Below are 23,218 nucleotides of genomic sequence, written 5' to 3'. Positions count from 1 at the left end.
ATTAGGTATAGCTATAAATATAATACAATATGACTGATGTCTGAGTCATATATATCTAAGTACTTGACAAAAAGAAACTCACAGAGAAAGTTTTCTTGATGTTTTAATGAATCACTTATTACTGTAAGTATACTGTTATTTGGGTTAATGCCATTCAAACGGTGGTTTTATGGGTCATAACATGAATAATGGTGATGTCTTCCTGATTCCTTGGAAATGCAAAACTGTCTGGGTGAAAACAATAAAAGCTTATATATATATATATTATTGTTCCTTTTTTTAAAAAAAACTACAATGATAATAATTGTTCTTGATTTCTAGTCTTTGTAAATTAAGCTTGAAAAGATACCCCCCCCCCCAAGCCAGCTAGGCTAGGGTAATGGCAATTAATTTTTTACTACATTCTAAGCTTCAGAAATTAATTTTCCTAGCATCTGTTCTTTCCTTGAAAGAAGAGCAAAGATTCAGAAGACATTAACTTACGAAAGGGGGGGGGGCGGTGAATCAGAAATGTATGAGAAATTCAAGGCAGTATAGACTAGCTAGTTAGTAATGGGGTTAGTCATCGTAAGATCATCATTGTATAAAAATTAGCAAAATTGTATTTTTAGCATTGGTAGCTGGCCAGTTTTGTTCATCGTAAGTTCATGCAAAAGCCAACAGAACTATTGTATGATATGAGGCTCTGTGACCATTCTGACAATAATTAATGCAAATCATCCAAATGTAATGCAGATTTAGATCTAGTAGATCTCGAGAGACAATTTTTTTCCCCATTAAACTGAAGGAACATTTGAAAGAACATTTTGCAAACAAACAAATTATTTTACTATGATTTTACAAACATTTAAACATCTAGATTTAGTTAATTTAGTTAGATCTACAGATTTAGTTTCTAGACTAACTATAGATTCTAGAGATCTAGATAAAATTAGACTTCAATTCAAAGCTATTGCTATCTAGATCTATTATAATATTAATAATTATACTAGATCTATAATCTATGTAAATCTAGATAGAGTCTTCATTAAATTAATAATTTGATCCACTATAATAATAATACTATATAAAGTATATATAGTCTAATAAATTTCAAAAAATAATAATTTATTTTAGAATATTTAGATCTAGATCTATAACTATAAAACTAAAACATAACAAATGAAAAAAAGTGTCAACACAATTATTTGAAAATTAGATCTAGATCTAATCTATATAAATATAGGCCTAGGCTATGACTAAGTATATATGACCCGTGTATATATATAATTTATATACTAATATAGACATTATAGATCTAGTTAATTACTTAACTGTCTTAATAGATCTATAATCCTATATAGACTATAATAGTCACTAGGAAACCATACATTAACATTTGTTTAGCCTCACAAACAAACAAAAAACAAATCTACTCTAGTCTAGTCGTCTAGTCTAAAGTCTCTATAGAGTCTAGAGTACTCTAGACAATACTCTAGATCTAGAATCTAGACAAATCTATAGAGTATTATAGAGTCTAGACTAGATTATAATTATAAAACTGGGGGGTATCAGAATCACAGAACATAGTTATAGGTGATAGGAAGATCACAAACAGTCACTACAGTTAGATTAGTGAGTTTCAGTAATCGGATCTTTGAAATAAAAAAGTAAACGGGATCGTAACAAATCAAAATTATAATTAGGTCTCTATGTCTAATCTAGATCTATTTAGACTTTAGACATTGGCCGTATTGAGTCAATTGGAAGATAAAGACAATGCCGACAATGAAAAGAGAAAGATTGGACTTGGAGACATTTAGAAATCAACAGACACACACACCTACACACAAAATGTCAAGGACGCCATTTAGAAAGATCACTGTTGCCAACTAGATTATCCAGATCCGTGCAGGACTCGCCATTATTGTAAAGGTCCCTTGACGATCGGCGCATGCATTATCGACAGGGACGTGGAAGCTCTAGCTTTCAACTCCGCACCGTGCAATGGGAAAGCTCTCGCATTCCCTTGGACACTCCCACAGGAGTTTTGCTTTGCTATTCATTTTGCCTAATCACTATTCCTCTATCGATCGTTTCCACCCGAGTGCCACGTTGAGACAGAATATAGCGTACCCGGGTTCGGCAGAGCCTGCGATGCCACTGATACCAATCTGTATCGGCATTTGGATAGATCAGCTGCGTGGAGAGGGCCGGGAAACTGCTTTGTGAGCGACATCGTTCCGACCAAAACTAATGCCCAGGTATTCTTCTCATTTCCATGAAGTGGTCTATGGTCGTTTCGCGACTGAAGAAGCACAATAGTTTGCTTGTTGTCGACAAAAGGGTTTTTCTCTGAGTCTGAGGAGTTTGGACATGCTGAATTTTCCCAAGAAACATTTAAAACGGAAGTCAAAGTTAAGTCGGCAATAGGAGAACTCAAAAAAGTGTCTGGCTGAGGGTTTTCCAGCAGAAATCTTTCAAATGGATGGTGCTGCTCTCACAGAAGGGTTAACAGACCTCTTCACTTTTTGGTGTACAAAGCCACAATCCTATCCCAGTACACACACACACAAGAGGAGACATGTTGGATTTCTCTAATTATCGTGGCATTACTTTACTGTCAGTAGGTCCTATCTCATTGCAAGAATACTAGGCTCTTCGACTGACCGACTAACCATGCAGCTCTATATTATAGTAGGGGAAAGGGGGTAAATCGTACCACAGTTTAGTTCGTACCACCGTCCATTTTCATATTTAGAAACGGTCTTTAAAAATAAAATAAAAAAAACCTGGCTTATTGACCTACATCTATAGCGTCTTCATCGATGTGCTACTGAACGTCAATGTGGTTTAATTTAGAGCAGGTAGCCTACATCGGCTAAGGCCAACAGCACATTTGGGTGCCTCCGAATGGGAGTATGGCGAAATAGGTCTCATCTTTCCAACAAGAATCAAAGTCTGTAAAGCAGTGAACCAGTGGTTCTTCTTACCACACTTTCATAAGGCTCTATACCGTGCCTCTCGAACGATTCCATCTCATATACTACAGGTGCTTTCACTCCATAATGAGCATACGCTGGCAAGACTACCTGATAAACTACTATATGTTCCGCTAGAGCAGTGTTTCCCAAACTGTGTTCCACGGAACCTTAATGTTCCGCAAGGCCTGAATAGGTGTTCCAAGAACTACTGGAATAATTAGCTAGTAGGCCGCTAAATATTCAGAAGGTGCGAAGGAAAAAGGTTGTGAAACACTGCGCTAGATGCTGGTGTGGATCAACAGTATATAGCACGGGCATGCTATTTTGCCTCAAAGTGGCGCCCGTGTGGAAACGGTTACTTCAAGGGGTAACTAGGCTAAATGAATGGCAAAACAAAACTTCGGAGGGAGTGTCCAAGGGTACGCGAGAGTGAACCCATTGCACGGACGGAGTTGAAAAAAGCTCTCACGACCCTGTCGATAATCCATGCGCCGTTCTTCAAGGGACCGTTACATTAATTAATGGCGAGTTCCCCCATGGTTATAGCTTGCTATAACATAGGAAAATGGCGGAGGCTCCCGATAAACTCGGTCCTTTGGCCATGTCTAGCCCATGCGTCTGGAGGCCAGTGTGTCGGAAATAGCAATGCTTTATATAGGCATGGACTTGGGTCTCTTCCAGATAGAACGGTGGTTCAGACATGTTTGTTTTTTTGTTACTGTTTGACGCTCGAACAGTTTGTTTTTTTTTCAAATTTAGAGCACGAAGAGCCTTCGGCTCAGCTCTTAGACGTTTTCACTTTGATTTTCAATACGAAGATATCTTTTCTATGCAGGTCCTGCCTATAATATACTGTTATAAACCTGGTGGTGGCACAGATGGGGGTAGTGGTGTGTGTGTAGTCAGCCGACGCAAATCGCCCCAGGCCAGCGCTAGACGAGCGGTCAACCGTGACGAGTTACGACGATCGGCCGAGACGAGTGTCAACAAGAGAGTTCGGGAAGGATCGCCGACGTGAACAGAGCTCAGGGGCGTCACGAGAGTTGTAGTCATCTGACCACCCAGAATGGTCGAGCGACGTTCTGTCCGGTTCTAGAAGGCCAGCAGGGACCCTATATAAAGAGCGAAGGTATCAGAGACCAGTCAGTCACAACTTCCCGATCTACAGTTCGTTACAACGGCTCAGTGCAAGTCCGAGGCGAGACAGAGAGAGACCAGTGCAAGAGTTGATACGGCGGAGAGATATTTGTACAGTCTTGTGTTACGTGCTGCCAATTGTACAGTATTGGCTCTTATTTATTGACATTAAACTATCACGTTATTTTGAAGCCCAGAGTTGTCAAGTTCTTTAAGTTGGTGGTGTCTGGTGCTGTTTGCAGAGAGCCTGGATACAGAGATTCGTAACAATACTCTAAAATGGCTGTGGAGTCCGATCTTCGTATTGAAAAAATGAAAGTGAAAACGGCTACATTCAGGGCACGCAGGGTAGGCTAGATCCATTGCTAAATCGTCTGACTTTGGCATGCAATCGACATCTTTTAGGGAAAGGATTCAGAGCCAGTGAAGCTGTCGAATGGTGGTAATAATTCAATACTGTCGATCCGTTTGATCGTCTAAGAGCTGAGCCTCCCCACCACGGGGCACCGAAATGATAGCGAATTCTTAGCTACGCCTTTGTATACATGAACAAAATAAAGCCATTTCTGACACTGCTTGGCTCGAAAATCGTTAAAGGAAAAAAAATTAACAAATATATTATCACTATTATTGATGAAGCGCTGTCTTCGATTCTGAAGATTAAGGATTTGTCCATATTTCATATAACTACGAAAGCCGAGTTGTGACCTACATATTTTGCCATCGATGATTCAGACAAATCCGTTGTCCATTGTGGATCTATTATTATTAATTTTAAAATGAACTAGTATTTATTTTCTAATATTGTCAGTATAAAGATTAGTTAGATGTACACCAAATAAAATTATAGCATTCAGTAATTAATCCGTTGTCCATTGTGGATCTATTATTATTAATGTTAAAATGAACTAGTATTTATTTTTTAATATTGTCAGGATAAAGATTAGTTAGAGGGACACCAAATAAAATTATAGCCTGCAGTAATTAATAATCTGATGATGTGGCAGATCAGAAGCAGACTCTAGCAAGAATCTGCAGGACCTTAAAATGTCTAGAGGTCAGCTTGGTCACGACTGGGTAGACTACTGCCTAATATAATGCCAGTCCATTTCTGTTGGGATTTCCATAGATGGGGGGGGGGGACTATAAATAGCTAGCTTTTATGTGTTTCCGGTAAAAAAAAAAAGGGGGAGTGTTTATGTTTAGGACGGCGTAACAGAGGTGCACCCCGTAAGCGCTATAAAGATCAACTCAGGCACCGTTTTCCCCTCATTTTGCATAGAGGAAAGTAGCTAGCAGCAAACGACCTCTGAAAGAGACAGTTGGAGAGCTGTTACAAATGCTGCGAGACACATTTGAAACCTAATGGAGATCCTTTATTGAAGACAAGGCGCAGAAGACGGGAAGAAAACTTTAATAGACTGCCGGCGGACAAAGGCTTCGTCCACACTAAATGCTGAAAAATATGCTGGTCGCAACTGCGTTTTCGTAGTCATGTGAAACACTGCACTCATCCTTCATCTTTGGAATTAAAGACATTAACACTATTTCTTTTTAAAGTAACGTCTGTATTATATAAGATAAGATAAGATAAAAGATAAGATCATTTTTGAGCTCTTTTTTTTTAGCATTGCTGTATCAAATTTTCTAATCGATTCTGTTTACAGGACACAATTAATTTCTTTATGGAGGAAACATTAGGTTTTCATTTTAGGACTTACGTTTATTAGTATAATAACAATTAATAAGGCTTGTGTTCGAGTCCGAAGATTAATTAGGAATGCAGTATATTCCGTGGCTACAAAGCCCGGCTGTGACCTACGTTTATTAGTATAGAAATGAACTAATAGGCCATATTCATTTTTTGGCACAACTTATCTTCTTAATGTATATAATACAGACGTTACTTCAAAGAAGAAGATGATTACGCCCTACGTGCCATGCATTCAGTCATGCAAATTAACCAATGACCTAAATTCTGCTAAGTCACTGGTTTTCCTGGCTAGTTTAGGGCGAGATACGTTAGAAGGAAACACAAATCATCGTAGTCTCCTTAACAGTGTCCACTGAGGAATTTCCCCTCAATGGACTGTTTCAAAAAATGGCGAGTCTCTTGCGGTTAGCGTGATATGGTCGTGCGGTTTGCACGCTGGACTGTCGTTCAGATTTATCGATGGTCCCGGGTTCAAACCCTGCCCGCTCCCATCCCCCGTCGTCCTGCGGGAGGTTTGGACTAGGAAGTAATTATCTTCAACTCAGAAGGAACATCCGAAACATGTAAAACATTTTCCAAACATTTTCCAAGGAAAATGGAAGCTGCTGAGCTCGACCTTCGGCCACGTCTCTATTCCCACGAGTCCTGTGTCTCCGAGGCACTGGGAATAGTGGTGACATACATAGACACATACTTTCACCTCCCCCAGACAGAACTCTAGCTGTTCAGGCAGGCCGCCAGAGGGTGCTCGTGTTTGTTTGGCTAGCCTAAGTTTACAGAGTCTTCGGCTCAACTATAGCCGACAATTTCAAATGGTGATGTGGCAGGTCTGCAGCAGGACCGCATTCTGGCAGAATGGAGACACGCTCAGAATTTTCTTAGGGATATTTAGGGCCTAGAAGATTAGAATATTATTATTTTGTTTTAAGAAAAATAACGAAACAAGAGGGAAAAGTTGAAGGAAAGGGGTCCAAATAAAAACAGAAAATTTTGTGTTAAAAATATTTTTTATAACGTACAGTGTTGTACAATTCCATTGTCTTTGTTAAAATGCCGAACACATACACGGTTAAGGCCGTTTCAAGAATTACCCCCTCCAAAAAAAATAACCCCCAACAACAACAAAAACAAACAATTAACAAAAAAACACGCTTTTCAAGCTCACTATACAATCATAAGTAGAAAATATAACGATTTCTAGCTCAATATTCCAAATGTCATAACTATAGATAGGGAAAAACTGACTTGAAACCCTTACATTTAGAATTATAGATTGAGCTCGCCCCAAACGATATTGCATATTACCTACCGAATGGGGTATTTGTGTATTGGGAGTGGTGGGAGCAGGGCGGTTTTAATGCAGGGCAGGCGGTGCTACAGCCCCCCCCCCGCGACTCCACACACACACACAAAGGGGGCTTCCATTAATGAGATTTTAAAACTCACCCATGGCCTTATAAAGTCTCCACAAACTCAAAAACATACAAATTATACTTTTTTAAAAACAAAAATTGCATATTAAATAATTGTAACTTTTTAGTAGTAAAATTAGATAAATGTATAACAATTACTGTATTTCTTTCCTCTAAAATATGGCTTGCTATTAGATATCAGTATGATTATTAAGTGTTAAATAGTGCATTTTTAGTATAGCTTTTAGAAAAGTGTAGGAGGTCGCCTCTACAAAAATTCTGCCCCGGGGGCTCCACATTCTTAAATCCGGCTATGTGTGTGAAAAAAAAAAAGGTGGGGGGAGTGTTCAGTGCTGACATTTTTTAGCTTTTTTTTTTTTTGCATAAATCAGACCTGCCTACCAAAAAAAGTCCAAATGCGTAACGCTGATGTTCAAAATGCGTATTTTGGCACCAGAATGCGTAACACTTACGCGATCCACTATTTTGTCATATATATATAGGCCTATATATATATATAATATTAGATCTAGATGTCATGATTAGATCTACAATCTAAATCTAGATCAATACGACTATAGAGATGATATCTAGACTAGATCTATGTCTATGTCTATATAATGAATATAATCTACTCTAGATCTGGGCTCAAGAGTGTTACCGATGCCGTGGATCCGCTACAAACGTAGGTCTACTCCAAACTTTCGTAGGCAAGATATCTACAATGTCACTCAATGTGTTTTGAATGGATAGCACTTCGATATTTTTTTCTATACAAATGAATACGGGAATCAGGGATTCAACATAATTAATTTCTAAAAAAAAAGTACGTTGGTGTATCAGCTAACTGACGGTACCAACCTAGTACCAACCCGCCACTCCCTCACTCTCGCTTTCTTCATTTCTAGACTAAATCTAATTGCTATTAAGAACCAATCAACGTATCAACGTATAGATCTGGACACAATGTGTTCCCCCACCTTTTCTTCCAACCCCCACCCCCCAACAGAACGGCTTAGCGCGTGACCTCCGTGACCCCTATGTCGAAGGCGCCGCTTAGCGCCGCTTAGCGTGACCTCCGTGACCGCTCGTAAGGTAGTCAAGAGAGGAAAAAAAAAGGATACGAAATGCGTAACGCGACGGGTTAAATGCGTATTTGCGTACTGACGGTCATTTTTGGGAGATTTTGCGTAACGAATACGCATTAAATATTTAAGGCCTACATTAATAAATAGCAGCCTAGCATGACGACAAACTTACAGACTATTCCATTAATTATTTTTTTACAATTAACTTAATTAGGTTTAAAATTCATTATCCCGAAGGCTATTTAAAATTGATACTTATTGAACATACGTAGATCTAATGAACGGTAACCGTAATTAATGGTTTGTATTGCAAAGTCATATTCATGATATTGGCATAGATTATGATAGATGATCATAATGTCTATTTATAATATAGGCCTATATAATTATAAATAGGCCACTTAGTTATAGGCTTTTTAAAATGGATTAAAAGAAAATAATCAATGGAATAGCGGAAAGGACATATAAAAACAAATCAAATTATATAGATCTCTATTTGTCATTAAATTAGCTAATCTAGATAGTTACTTACTGGCTCATTTTCTGTTCAAAATGGAAAACGCAGAATAATTGCAGAATTTCCCGATAGGAATTTTCCACAAAAGTTTCCCGTTTAGGCTATTTTTATCAACATGTTAATAAAGTGGTCAATATTTCCGTGGGAAAAAAATGTCTTAGGCCTATTGGCATCAGGGCCGGCCCTTACAAGTGCAGGGCCCTATGCGAAATTGACTGCGCGGGGCCCAGTTTGGGTAGGGAGAACGATGTTAAGTGAAAATTAAATCTTTCTCTCCTAATCGACGATACCATCGTTGATTTGACCTCATTAAATTAAATTAATATTTAATTTTAAAAACTTATCTTTATGTTATATAGAAGGAGCATGCATTTCCCTTTAACCCTATACCAAATAAAACATTTTCTGATCACAACAAACAAAAAGCTATTGAAGCTTAATCATAAAATGGTAGTGAAATAGTAATGAGAAAAATGAAGGATTCCGTCTGAATGTGCAAAAATAATTACGGAGGGAAAGAGTTAAGAATTTGTATTAGAAAATAAATTCATCTATGCATTTTATTCATTCTTTAATAAGTACAAAATTAAATTGTCTTGCTACTGTCACTTTTTTAAAAAAGTTGTCTGCATTGAAAAACATTTTTTTTTCTTTAGTTGCGACCAGACCGGCCCATTTGTTACCGGCCCACCGGGCATTTGCCCGTTTGCCCATATAGCCTGTCCGCCCCTGTTCTTGGTGAATTACTGATTTAAGGTTTTGATCAATTTGAGTTTGAAAAATTGTCAAATAATGTCAGTCCTATGGCAATATCCGTGGTGTTACGATACGCCAATTCGCCAAATATATTAAACCTTTAAGTCCTAAATCGCGAAAAGCCTGTGACAATAGCCATGACTGTTAGTGATATGCTAAATGTAAATTGCGGGGCCCATGCCAGGCGCGGGTCCCAATTCAGAACAATTGGTTAAATCGGCCTAAGGCTGACAGTGCCTGGAGGTATCCAAGCAGATGTTTGAGTTAGAGGCGAGGCCGAAGCCTGAGCACACCTGGGAAGTTTACCCAATATTCTTTCTCTGTACCACATAAGCCTTGCGGGTGTCCACTATAAAAGGGCCCCTTGATATTTCATACGTTTTCTGCACTGCGACTCCATATCTCTTTCTCACTATATTTTAAGCCCTGTAGAATTAGTTTCAGACCCCCCTCTATTTTGCTTAAATTGCTAAGGATAAAGAGCATTGTGTTGATTACTGAGGGGACCCATTTCTAAAATAGCATAAGACAGGGGTTCTCAGCCTGTGGATCGCGACCCCTTTGAGGGTCGAATGACCATGTGCCAGGGGTGGCCTAAGACCATCGGAAATTTGGGTTTTTCGTTTATTTTTCATCTGATTTTTTAAAATATAAATACAAAATATGAAACGATTGCCAAGAGTCAAATAAATAAACTAAAAAAGTGAGGGCGTCAAATATAAAAAGCCCGGGCATATTGCCAGAATAGACAGAGGGCGCTTTGAGTTAGTAATTGTGAAACCATTATTGAGGTTAGACATGTTTTTTTTATTTGTAGTTACTTTTTTTAAAATGTCATTCGAAAACAGAGGCAGGAGACCACATCTCCATTGTCGTAGAATAAGCTATTTTCAACAGTTGGAGTTACTGTCCATCGATCGATCGGCGTAACGTCACTTCGGGATCAAACTCTACTTCTATGTTGAAGTCATGAAGAAATTGAAAGTGGTAATGCGCCACAGTTTTTTTCAAGGTAATATATTCATTGCGAAACATGAACATGGATCTCGAACAAAAGAATGCTAGAAAAGAAAATATATAGGACGATTTTTGTGTGTGCGGTATGGTTTTGGGGCCTACGGTACTTCAATTGGGCCTACGGTACTTCAAAAGTTAAAGCATGAATTGAAATACCCCGATGCGTCATTTGTACTGAAGTTCTATCTGCCGGATGTACGAATCTGAGATGAACTCCAATTTGGTGGCAAGGCTGGAAGGATCAGTCCTCCCGTAGAGCCTTGGCGAGAAACTCTGCTGTTAGGCGTAGTGCCTTTAAGCTCCCATACAGGTCAAGTGACTCTGCAGACAAACTATCCAGCAGCTCTCGGAGCTGCGGACCTTCTCGCAAGAGATGCGTCACTGTCTCCACCGACTCTCCACAGTGTCGGCAACGGGCATCAAAATTTGACCGGAACCGGGCAAAGTAAGCACCAACAGGGCAGTGCCCCGTCCTACACTGCGCAATGATAGATTGTTCCGACCGGATGTACGAATCAGAACAAATGTCCGAGCTTTGCCGATATCCAGTATTTGCGTTTTAAAGGCCGACGAAATTAAAAAAAAAAAAAAAGACTTGACTCAGGGGGCAAATATCATAATCAAAACATAGCAGCCGTTTAAGCTTCTTGTTTGGTGGCTTTCAGAGTCGCTAGAGAAAACCTCACTACTTAGAAGTCAGCGGTCAAAGACCTTACTAGAGTTATGTTTGGAGCCTAATCTGTAAATAAATTAAGTACAATTCTCTTATCTAAGGACAGAGTTCACAGGAGAATAGTTGACATGTTTGTTGATATTATCGATCAGGAAATGATGTCCGCTCCATTACCAATATTTAGCATTCAGACGTTGTAAATTGATCACAATTGATAGTTTAAGTGAGATGTATACATAATGGTGATTTAAAAAAAACAAGTTTCTATTTTGAAAATCTCCCGAAACGCCCTCTACACCACCTGATGGGATTGACAAAGTTTGTTTTATATTCGTGGTGTCTGCACAGATGGTCCTTCGAGTATGGTTGGAAAAATGTAAAGTTCCCCTTTCAGGTCATCTGTTTCTGTGGTCTACGGTTAACGAGGGTGTCATGTGGCCAGCACAACGACCAACCGCCTTTACTTTTCCCTAACTAATGTCAGGTACTAATTAGAGCTGGGTGGACTCAGAGGCGCCCGAAGATCCCGAAATTAAAAATCCCAGTCTTCACCAGGATTCGAACCCCGGTCCCCGGTTCGGAGGCCAAGCGCTTTACCGCTCAGCCACCGCGCCTCCAAGTATGGTTGGAAGTCGGTCTCAATTTCAACGTTTGATACAAAACGAGTCATCGGAACTCACTGTATGGTTCACGGACAGACGTTAGCAACGACGACACTGCCATAAACACATAGCCACTACATCGATAGCGTTGCAGCTATTAACGATTTCTCTTCTGAACGAAGTGGTCGTCTCCTTTCCATAAGGACTAAAACAGAAAGATTTAAAAACTCCTTTATCCCACTTTCGGTCAGAGTGTTACAAGATCAGCTGTCGTCATCGAGAAGTACATAGAAGTCTAATTCATAAAGCGCTGGTTGTGAGTGTGTATGTGTTTCGTGTGTGAATGTTGTTCGTATTTGCATCTATACTGTTATTGTTACAGTAGTTACGCTGAGGTTGTTAATTGTAGTTAAACTGAATTTCCATTTGATCGGATCAATATCTTATCTTCAATGTCAGTTACACAATTCTGGTTCCATTGTTTCTAGTCATATCGGGTTCTATCTGAAATTTTTTATGCACCTTATTCCGCCATTTCCAACAACATATCTATGTGAAACTGGGTTTTCTAGGCGCTAAGTTATCAAGTCTAAATACAGAAATAGACTTGATGATAGAGATCACGCTTTTCGTGCCTACAAAGACTGCCCCGAGAATTCTTGATCAGGTGAAACAGAAACAAGATCAACCTTCGCACATAAGTTGGTGCGTTTGCAAAGACTGTCGCAACAATATTTTTGTATCAGTCTAATTTACTGTATCAAAGACTGTCGCAACAATATTTTTGTATCAGTCTAATTAACTGTATCAAAGACTGTCGCAACAATATTTTTGTATCAGTCTAATTTACTGTATCAAAGACTGTCGCAACAATATTTTTGTATCAGTCTAATTTACTGTATCAAAGACTGTCGCAACAATATTTTTGTATCAGTCTAATTTACTGTATCAAAGACTGTCGCAACAATATTTTTGTATCAGTCTAATTTACTGTATCAAAGACTGTCGCAACAATATTTTTGTATCAGTCTAATTTACTGTATCAAAGACTGACGCAACAATATTTTTGTATCAGTCTAATTTACTGTATCAAAGACTGTCGCAACAATATTTTTGTATCAGTCTAATTTACTGTATCAAAGACTGTCGCAACAATATTTTTGTATCAGTCTAATTTACTGTATCAAAGACTGTCGCAACAATATTTTTGTATCAGTCTAATTTACTGTATCAAAGACTGTCGCAACAATATTTTTGTATCAGTCTAATTTACTGTATCATAGACTGTCGCAACAATATTTTTGTATCAGTCTAATTTACTGTATCAAAGACTGTCGCAACAATATTTTTGTATCAGTCTAATTTACTGTATCAAAGACTGTCGCAACAATATTTTTGTATCAGTCTAATTTACTGTATCAAAGACTGTCGCAACAATATTTTTGTATCAGTCTAATTTACTGTATCATAGACTGTCGCAACAATATTTTTGTATCAGTCTAATTTACTGTATCAAAGACTCGCAACAATATTTTTGTATCAGTCTAATTTACTGTATCAAAGACTGTCGCAACAATATTTTTGTATCAGTCTAATTTACTGTATCTAAGACTGTCGCAGCAATATTTTTGTATCAGTCTAATTTACTGTATCATGTTTGTAAAATGTTTTGTTGTAAAATGTTTTACTTATTTCGGATGTTCCTTCAGAGTTGAAGATAATTACTTCCTAGTCCAAACCTCCCGCAGGACGACGGGGGATGGGAGCGGGCAGGGTTTGAACCCGGGACCATCGATAAGTCCGAACGACAGTCCAGCATGCAAACCGCACGACCAGGCAGACATCAAAGACTGTAGCCTACCTTTTCCATGGTTAGGTGCAGGCCTACTTTTCAAATTTCAGTTGACACATTTTACACTAAATTAAGCTTTTGGTATGTTCAGTTTCTAACAATAAAAATACATCATGGATGTCAGATATAGACATTTTGATAACGATTTTTATAACATAGGCCTATTAACGCAATAAAAAAATATGGCGGAAGGTTGCCGCATAGTAGGAAATTGTATTAGGGGGTCGCGGAGTTAAAAAGGTTGAGAACCGCTGGCTTTAGCCTAAATGCGGTCGTGCTTACGAAAATCAAGGATGATACAGACTGATAACAAGTGTGTGTGTGTGTGATTGTGTGTGTGTGTGAATTTAAGTGGCTGGTGAAACATGGAGTAAGTAGGGGGGGAGACTAGAGATGGAACCACGTGACACACTATTAGTATACACTGAGACCAGTAGCTTTTAAGTGAGTTGAGAGAGAGGTATTTTACAGTCCTTCGATAGCTTGTCATTTCACTTGGTTTTGTTTTACACTGAGATTGAAAGCTGTAAATATCTGCCAATGAACGTCAAGTTTAATTTGTTTGTCACAGAAGTCCCCCCCCCCCAGGGCATTTATTTAAGTAATACGCCTGCAAGTGGAAGTTAAGAGTAGGGCCAACTCCAAAAGTGTGAGTGTCCCAGGAAGTCAAATGTATAGTAAGGAGTCCAAACACGTGGGCCAAACCAAAACTTTCATATAGACTTCTTTTCGTGATAAGACGCTTGCTGAAGTAATAAATTTGTGAACCGGAAGTGACACATTTGTGAACAGAAGTGATTCAAAAATAGGCTTCCATTTTTAAGTCTTTGTGATTTTTTTGTTTGTTTGTTTGTCAAACACTCACAGCCGGGGAAAGACTTAAACTAGTCTTTCCAGTTCCCTAGTGCAGTGTTTCCCAAAGTGAGGTACGCGTACCCCCAGGGTTACGGGAAGACTTCGGAGGGGGTACGGGTTGTATATCACAAACTTTGCTGATTTTTAAAATACCCATTTATTATGTTCTGTTAATGAATTAAAATGGGAGGGGGGGGGTCGAGGTTTACTCAGCATTAGGCTACAAAAATTATACATGGGGTACACAGGTCAAACGTTTGGGAAACACTGCCTTAATGGAACATTCGGATATTACTTAAAGCCTAAAATCACTCTTTCTAACATCCCTAACCCCCTGTAACAAATTGTGAGACAGTTAAATCGTATATCCTCCCTTTTTCATTATATAATATCTGAACGTTCCTTAATTAAATCTCCTCTAGAAATAAGTAGGCCAACTCTTGGACATCGAGAAATAAGTAGGCCAACTCTTGAATTCCTATTCTAGAAATAAGTAGGCCAACTCTTGGACATCGAGAAATAAGTAGGCCAACTCTTGGACATCGAGAAATAAGTAGGCCAACTCTTGAACTCCTATTCTAGAAATAAGTAGGCCAACCCTTGGACATCGAGAAATAAGTAGGCCAACTCTTGAATTCCTATTCTAGAAATAAGTAGGCCAACTCTTGGACATCGAGAAATAAGTAGGCCAACTCTTGGACATCGAGAAATAAGTAGGCCAACTCTTGGACATCAAGAAATAAGTAGGCCAACTCTTGAATTCCTATTCTAGAAATAAGTAGGCCAACTCTTGGACTCCTCATCTAGAAATAAGTAGGCCAACTCAAGGACTCATCTAGAAATAAGTAGGCCAACTCTTGGACATCGAGAAATAAGTAGGCCAACTCTTGAATTCCTATTCTAGAAATAAGTAGGCCAACTCTTGGACTCCTCATCTAGAAATAAGTAGGCCAGCTCTTGGATTCCTATTCTAGAAATAAGTAGGCCAACTCTTTGACTCCTCATCTAGAAATAAGTAGGCCAACTCATGGACTCATCTAGAAATAAGTAGGCCAACTCTTGGACTCCTCATCTAGAAATAAGTAGGCCAACTCTTGGACTCATCTAGAAATAAGTACGCCAACTCTTGGACTCATCATCTAGAAATAAGTAGGCCAACTCTTGGATTCCTCATCTAGAAATAAGTAGGCCACTCTTGGACTCCTCATCTAGAAATAAGTAGGCCAACTCTTGGACTCCTCATCTAGAAATAAGTAGGCCAACCCCATGGACTCCTAGAAATAAGTAGGTCAGCTCTTGGACTCCTCATCTAGAAGTAAGTAGGCCAAGTCTGGTCTATGGAATCAGTCAGTCATTCCTTTGCTTATGAGGGCTTCGTTCACTAAATTAAAATCAGATAAATTTAATAACATTTTCCATTTTTCAATATGAAATAAAAAAAAAAATAACCAATAAGTAATTGACTAATTGGTTAATTTTTTTTATTGATTCATGTTTTTTAAGGTACAATAAATAATTGTTGAAAGTTTCAACTTGATCTGAAAATGGGTGTGGGAGAAATAATATTTACAATTATTTCAGGGGACATAACCTGACATATTTAACCCTAGGAAGGATTTATTTCCCTTGTTAATCTCCAACAAAATTAAAAAAAAAACAGCAATCAAAACTGACCAAATAGTTAATATTTTTTTTATCAATTCATGTATTGTCTTGGCCAACAAATAATTCTCCAAAGCTTCAACTTGATCCGAGAATGGAAATTGGGAGAAATAATGTGTACAAAATGTGTACCAGACAGACCCATTGAATTGATACAAGTTTTGTAAAAAAAAAATAATACTAACTGTATCTCAAAATGTAAAAAAAAAAATAGTTTCTTTCGACATATGATTTAACAAAAAAAAATATATTTAAATAGTTCAAACATTGAAATCAATAATCAACTAAGCATGAACAAAATTAATTCCATGAACTAATACAAATATGACAAGTTGAAAACATTTTTCAGTTCTCAACACTAGTCAAAATGTTCAATTCTCAAACCTTATCAGTTAAAGTAGGAAGCGAAATAGACACCTGTCACAGAATAAACATGGGCCTTAAATGTTACGAATGATTTGTTACATGGTTTAAGAAAAACACACCAACTGAAAAGGAAGTAGAAAATTGCATGAAAATCTGGACTTGATCTAAAAATTAAAAAATATTTTAAAATTTCAGAAAATAATGAAAAATATTGTCATTTAATGTTAAGACTTTCTTGACAGCTTTGAAAACAACAAATGGGAATATGTTAATGCCATAAGTAAATGCAATAAAATTAAAACAGACTTCTTAAAATGCCCAAGAAATTTGGAGTTCCTAAAAAAAAAAGGATATTTACAATGACATGTAATCTTTAACTTCAGATTTTGTATATTTCTGATTAACACACTATTAGAACATTACTAACAGTTTCCAAAGTATATTCTAATAGAATTTAAAACATTTTGAGATATACATTCTAATAGAAAGAGGCATGGTTGCAGAGCAGTAAGGTAAAGCGCTTGGCTTCTAAACCTGGGGTCCCGGGTTCAAATCCTGGTGAAAATGTTTAATTTCAGGATTTTGGGCGCCTCTGAGTCCACCCAGCCTCTAATGGGTACCTGACATTAGTTGGGGAAAAGTAAAGGTGGTTGGTCATTGCGCTGGCCACATGACACCTTCGTTAACAGTGGGCCACAGAAACAGATGACCTTTACATCATCTGTCCTATAGACCACATGGTCTGAAAGGGGACATTGGTTTACTTTAATTCCAATAGAACAGTGATGCTCAGCCTAATTCGACCTGCGGGCCATTTTTATTTCCGACACTCATGTCGTGGGCCACATGACTGAAAATGTACATAAACGAAATGAAATTGACCTAAAAGAATTTTATTAGAAACCAGTGGATCTAATACTTGCATTAATTAATAGGATATTAACTGGCTTCATTTCTCTCTTAAAATGTGAGAAACGTTGTAGTTAGCTTCACCAACGACTCATTTTCTTGTCTCTTTTTGGTAATTATTCCCATCCATCCTCCAATTTCTAGGCTTAGTTTAACAACCTTTTATTCGTGGCTCAAACCAAGAATGCCGTAATATTTGTTTTATAAAGCCGTATATATATGTTGTTGTTGTTTTTTTAAACAGCTACAATTTACTAAACAAATATGTTAGTTTATTATCAGGTTCCAAAAAAAAAATAATTAAAGATCTGTTCAATTTTCCTGGTAAGATTCTTAATTCAGAGGTTTCTTCTTCTCTCTTATTTCATAAACCTACACATTTTTAATGGCATGGTACCAATTTATCAGAGAAAAAGTCAGGACCCTGACGTGGGTAAAAATAAATTTTTCAACCTATTCTACACTTTGTGCAGATGTTTCGGTGGGCCGGATAAAACCACATTGCAGGCCGGATCTGGCCCGCAGGCCGTATTTTGGGCATCACTGCAATAGAACATTAGAAAGTTTCAGGTTTACATTCTAATACAATGTTACAAACAGTTTCTTGATTTAATAAACAATTTTGAGTCTTATAAAAAAATTGTGTACACATTAACTATTCTCTTCTCAATATTATTCTTGAATGGGTCCCATGAATAGCTTTAGTAAATATTTACAGTGTTCACTCTGATTAGTAATTGTATAAACATTCAAAATGACAATATAGTAAACTTTCTGTGATCTGTTTTATACATTATATCACACATGTAGACAATATATCACACATGTAGACAATATTTGAAGTTTACCAACAAACAAAAAACGAGACATAAAATAGTTCCGACTGAATGTATGATATATAAATGTATGTATCTTGCACATGTTTGACAGCTATGCTGGACAGAGCACATATGATCATTTGCTAAGGAATTTTTTTATTTGAAATGTGGTCCAAATTAATGGGATCAGACAAGCTGACATCACATTCCTTATCTTGCTGATATGTTAGGTTCATATCAGTCTATTAAGGAGTAGTTCAAGTGTACAGAAAAGTTTGCCACGAACAAACAATGAAGTAGAGGGATGGCAGTTTCAGGTAATGATAGTCAGCCCCACAGTGTCTACAAGCTGATCACTTCCTCTGAGAACAGGGGTACGCATTGAACAGGATTCTTAGATATAATAAAGAAGAAGGAAGCACAAACACTATTAACAGACAATATAAATTATATATAAAATATATAATTTCATAATAGATTCACAAAAGTAGACTTAACATGAAGCTTGAGACTTACTGACTATCCCCAGCTTATTGTCTTCCCTATTATTTAATCCCTTTCGAAAATTAGCTTCAAAAGACAGAAAAGAAACCAGAATCTTTCACTGACAAGATCCCTACTTATTTGTTTACGGTCTTGGCTATTTTTAGTTCTATGCATTGTTTCCCAAAACTTAAACATGTTTAGTGTTTAAGCAATCAAAACAACCATGACACTTATTTTTAGAAAACCATCATTAGCAGATACCATCGCTTTGTTTACTGGGTTAGGTGTAGCATTTGACATAGAAAATAAGTTAATAGGTAAGCAGGAGTGTAGGCAAGAAAGATCTTACTGCAGGGACAGTGACATGATATGGCCTAAATGTATGAATGTCCCTGTACATGAGAGAATGACTTAAGGAGAAAGTAAGGCAAATTTCCAAAAATGGACAGCAGTAATTAGACAGAAGTCCACCAAAGATTGAGCTAGTTTATGTATTTATGCACTTCTTCTTCTCCGTTCTCATGTGTTAATTTATCTTTGTTGATAACTTCAAGTTATCAAAGTGTAGAATAAATGAGAATAGGACCATCTCAAATCCCAATTACAAGAAAAAGGACGCCTGTTGTAAGCCATTTTAACATAGCAATGCATAATTTTTTTGACTCAGAACCGGACACAACAGAATGAGACAACATATGTTCCGGAAGCTTAAAGTCGAGATGAGCGAAACCTGCCCTTGTGGAGCATCGCCAGAGAATGCAGACCATGTCCTTCAAAGGTGCATACTATATCAAGAGGCCCAAACAAGAATCTGGCCCCAAAACCCTCCTATAGAGCAAAAACTATACGGAGAACTGCCTGATCTACAAACCACTGGGCAGTTCATCTCAGATATAAGATTACTGATCTGAACTCTCTGACATGTAAAATGAGAACCAAGAAGAAGAAAGTTGAATTTTAAAATGTGTTTATACAAGACTTTGTATAAGAGAACTTCTGTATGTGGTTCGTATATGCATCTATTTTTTTATTGTTACAATAGTTATGCTGAGGTGGTCCACTGTAGTCAAACTGAATATCCATTTGTTTGGATCAATAAAAATTATCTTATCTTATCTCTTGGATATTGCCTGTTTCATACCCTAATATAACCTAACAGCTGAATAGATTTACATACATTTAAAACCTTTTGCAAAACTGTATAAAGACTGGACTTATAATTCAGCTATTTACAAAACAGATACCTATAGAATATAGATATTAAACATAGTTGCTCCAATATTAAAACTAGATTGTACGTGAACACCAAATACATTACTCTGCAACCTTTACAGAAACATTTTTCCATTGAGGATTTGTGTATATAGCTGAGCAGATAGTACTGAATTGTACGAAAGTATCAATAAAATAAACTGCTAAACTGAAAAGCTGCTAACATGAAGAATTTCAGCCGCTTCTGAAGGGAGAATAGTCACTATTAGTTTTGTGAGGTCTTTCTGTCCATCGGCCCCTGTTTAGATAGCAAAACTAGAAAAGATATTTCTACATTTTTGCTTTTTTTTTTGTTTCTTTGTTTTCTGAAAGCTAACCATTTAATTAGTAAAATTAAAATGCAAAGTTTTTTTCATAATGCACACTATTTTTACAACTATACACTATGATACTAAAAACAACAGGGGAGACCATATTAATAAAATAGGCATTTTTTCAGATGGTTTTGAAAATGTTTATGCAAACAGTTTTGTTATTTTCTAAAGTATGGGTTAAAATATTTGTATTACCAATCTAAGTGTTTTTTTGTGATACAAGGTACTAAAATGTTTTAAAAGAGAAAGAATGCATTTAGTATACATACAAGTCAAATATATTTTAAAACATCAAGCAGTATTATAGAAGTGGAGTGCATTCCCTGTGCATAAGCTTGAAGGCTAAACAGAAGGGAAAGGTTTCCTCCCTTGAATGAGAGATTGGCCCTTAACAAAACCATCAATTAGATGAGTATTCAATAACATCATTTAGGCCAGGCTCACACTGAATCATATCTTTTTAATAATCAGTTGACTGAATACATAAAAATATTAACAATATACCCTGATATTATAATAATAAAACATTATCATTATCTCCGTACCCTGTGGTATTATGTCAGTCAACCTAAGAATACAATGATATCGACACACACACAGGCCTCTTCTTTTCGAATGGACAGAGGTAGGGTTGTGGTAGATGTTGGTATTCATGGCTTCTAATATTCATGATGAAAATATTGAACGTAAATATGGAGTTGAACCTAGGTGCTCATACCCACTGAAGCTTCTATATGCAATGTATTTATGTTGTCCACTTGTCATTATGAGAGATACACAATTAGATAGAGCCATTGTTTGTCTAATACATGCCTAACGGCTGTCTTTGTCAGCTCTATTGAAGTTGTTAGTGAATGGATGCTGCAAGGTGGGGGAGGGGCTAGCTAGGGCTTGTGACCTTTGACCACTGGGGTGGTAATTTGCATACAGGCGAAATGACTCGCTAGGCCGTGGGGTCGAATCCAGAGTCATGGGTTTGAGCCTCGGCCGGCGCATTCCCTTATTTTCGTAGCATTTTAATTCACTACTTTCTCTCTTAAAAACTTTGTCCCTGGTGCTGCTATCCATTTATGTCTAATATATGTATGAAAATATTGAAACCTGTTCTTTTTACCTGTCAGAGTGGACCACTTGGGGGTCCGTTTCTTTGGGAGGTCCATACAAACTATTAAGTAACCTTCTTAAAATATTAATCCCAGAATTTTAATGCTGAACACTTATAGCATTTAAAAGTAGAAAAACCCTAGACAATCTATTTGAATAAAAATTGTGAGATATGTGGCAGCTATAAACAAGAAAGATGCGCTATAGACAAAAAAGGCACATTCCTCATCCCATATGCTAGGACAAATTTTTACAAATACTCCTTCTTCCCTAGTGCTATTAGAGCATGGAATGGGTTGCCTGAGCTAGCCAGGAAAACCATGGCAGTGACTTGGCAGAATTTAAGTCATTGGTTAACATGCATGACTGAATGCATGACCCGTAGGACGTCATTATCTTCTTTTTCGAAGTAACGTCTGTATTATATAAGATAAGGTAGATAAAAAAAAGATTAAAAACTCCTCATATCATGATTCTTCATTATCCTCCTCGTGAAACAGAATATTGTAACTATTATCTTTTTCAGTGATTTTGGAAACATGTTTTTTTTTTAAAATAGAACTATTCCTTGCTTGCGGTACATTAGTGTTGAAGGTTCAAGTGTTACTATACAATTGTATAAACTTTGTGGAATCGATGAGAGATAATGGAATTTTCAATTAAGATTTATCTGAGTATCAGGGCAGTCATCAAGTTAGCTTTATCTATTTTGAATACAATTTTTTAGATAAAAAAATTGTCTATAAAAATATATTTATTTGTATGTACAAAAAAATATTTTAAAGAATTATTAATATAGATATATATATATTTACTTCACCATTTTGGCAATGTCACCATAGTTATGCACAATATATACAGGAGTCTTACAGGACTAACATTTGGAAAATATTACACTTGGTATTACAACTTTAATACTTCTGAAACACTGGACAGACTAATTTTTCAGCCAGAACAGAGATGTACGGACTATAAAACACTTCCATAAGACACATCTGTGAACACAGTTGTCATGAGACACAAGTAAATGCATCTGATTTAAAACAAACAAGAACAGCAAGACAACGTAAAGACAACACAGCACAATCTTCACTTGAATAACTGCCTCTTTGGATAACGCTCCTGTTACATCATTATACGTGGACAAGAAAAAGTCTTCAAGAAAGCAATGACTTCGGACAGCCAGGGTGAAAGCCTTTTATGTTGCCTGCTTGATTATTGAATGTGCTAAAAGTATTGTCCACTGGCACACCTAAAAAAAACAATATGAAACAACTTACGAACATAGTGAAAAAAAATGTTTCTATACAAATCTTTGTAGTTTAGTGACACATTTTTGTGTGCATAGCATCTTTTGAACACACACAAAAATTTAAAAAATTATAAATGATGAATGACGTAAACAGTTATGTCTCAAGCAAAATCATTCAATCAATCAAGTATCAATCAAGTTTTTTTGTAACTCATAGATTTGGAAGTAAAAGTAAAGTTCCCCTTTCAGACCTTGCAATCTATAGGGCAACTGATGTTAAGCTTTTAATAAACTGTGTAAAAAAGCCAAAGTGTAATAGATAAATAATTTTCTAGTGTGTATTTTGAAAAAAAAAGTTGACATGTGCATGCAGGGAACAGACTGCAATGACAAGATTTTTTAAAATTATTTTTAGAACTTCAAAATGGAGATATCCCAAAACAACAGAT

At 37.0% G+C, this 23,218-nt stretch overlaps 2 protein-coding genes across 6 annotated transcripts in view; both read right to left on the bottom strand.

Moving 5' to 3' along the window:
- The window catches only part of LOC106072394 (baculoviral IAP repeat-containing protein 3-like), a 29,178-nt gene extending 20,259 nt beyond the window's left edge, over nt 1-8,919 (bottom strand). Inside the window, exons 1-2 of one of the 3 annotated variants that reach the window (XM_056031867.1) lie at nt 8,847-8,913; nt 83-228 (exon numbers count right to left, since the gene is read on the bottom strand). The gene's annotated coding sequence lies outside the window, so the exon portion shown is untranslated. Of the gene's footprint in view, nt 1-82; nt 229-8,846 lie in introns of those variants that run through there. The other 2 variants (XM_056031868.1, XM_056031870.1) reach the window with 2 other exon arrangements.
- A 7,352-nt stretch (nt 8,920-16,271) lies between these two features.
- The window catches only part of LOC106072397 (5'-nucleotidase domain-containing protein 1-like), a 30,644-nt gene continuing 23,697 nt past the window's right edge, over nt 16,272-23,218 (bottom strand). For all 3 annotated transcript variants that reach the window (XM_056032026.1, XM_056032027.1, XM_056032025.1), the window contains one exon: nt 16,272-22,769. In XM_056032026.1, the coding sequence (XP_055888001.1) occupies nt 22,675-22,769 (95 nt within the window). In that variant the 3' untranslated portion in view covers nt 16,272-22,674. The remainder of the gene's footprint in view (nt 22,770-23,218) is intronic.

The sequence above is a fragment of the Biomphalaria glabrata genome, chromosome 6, assembly GCF_947242115.1.
Source record: "Biomphalaria glabrata chromosome 6, xgBioGlab47.1, whole genome shotgun sequence".
Taxonomy (NCBI): Eukaryota; Metazoa; Mollusca; class Gastropoda; family Planorbidae; genus Biomphalaria; species Biomphalaria glabrata.
The sequence above is the reverse complement of the archived record's forward strand: the minus strand, read 5'-3'. Positions and strand labels throughout refer to the sequence as shown.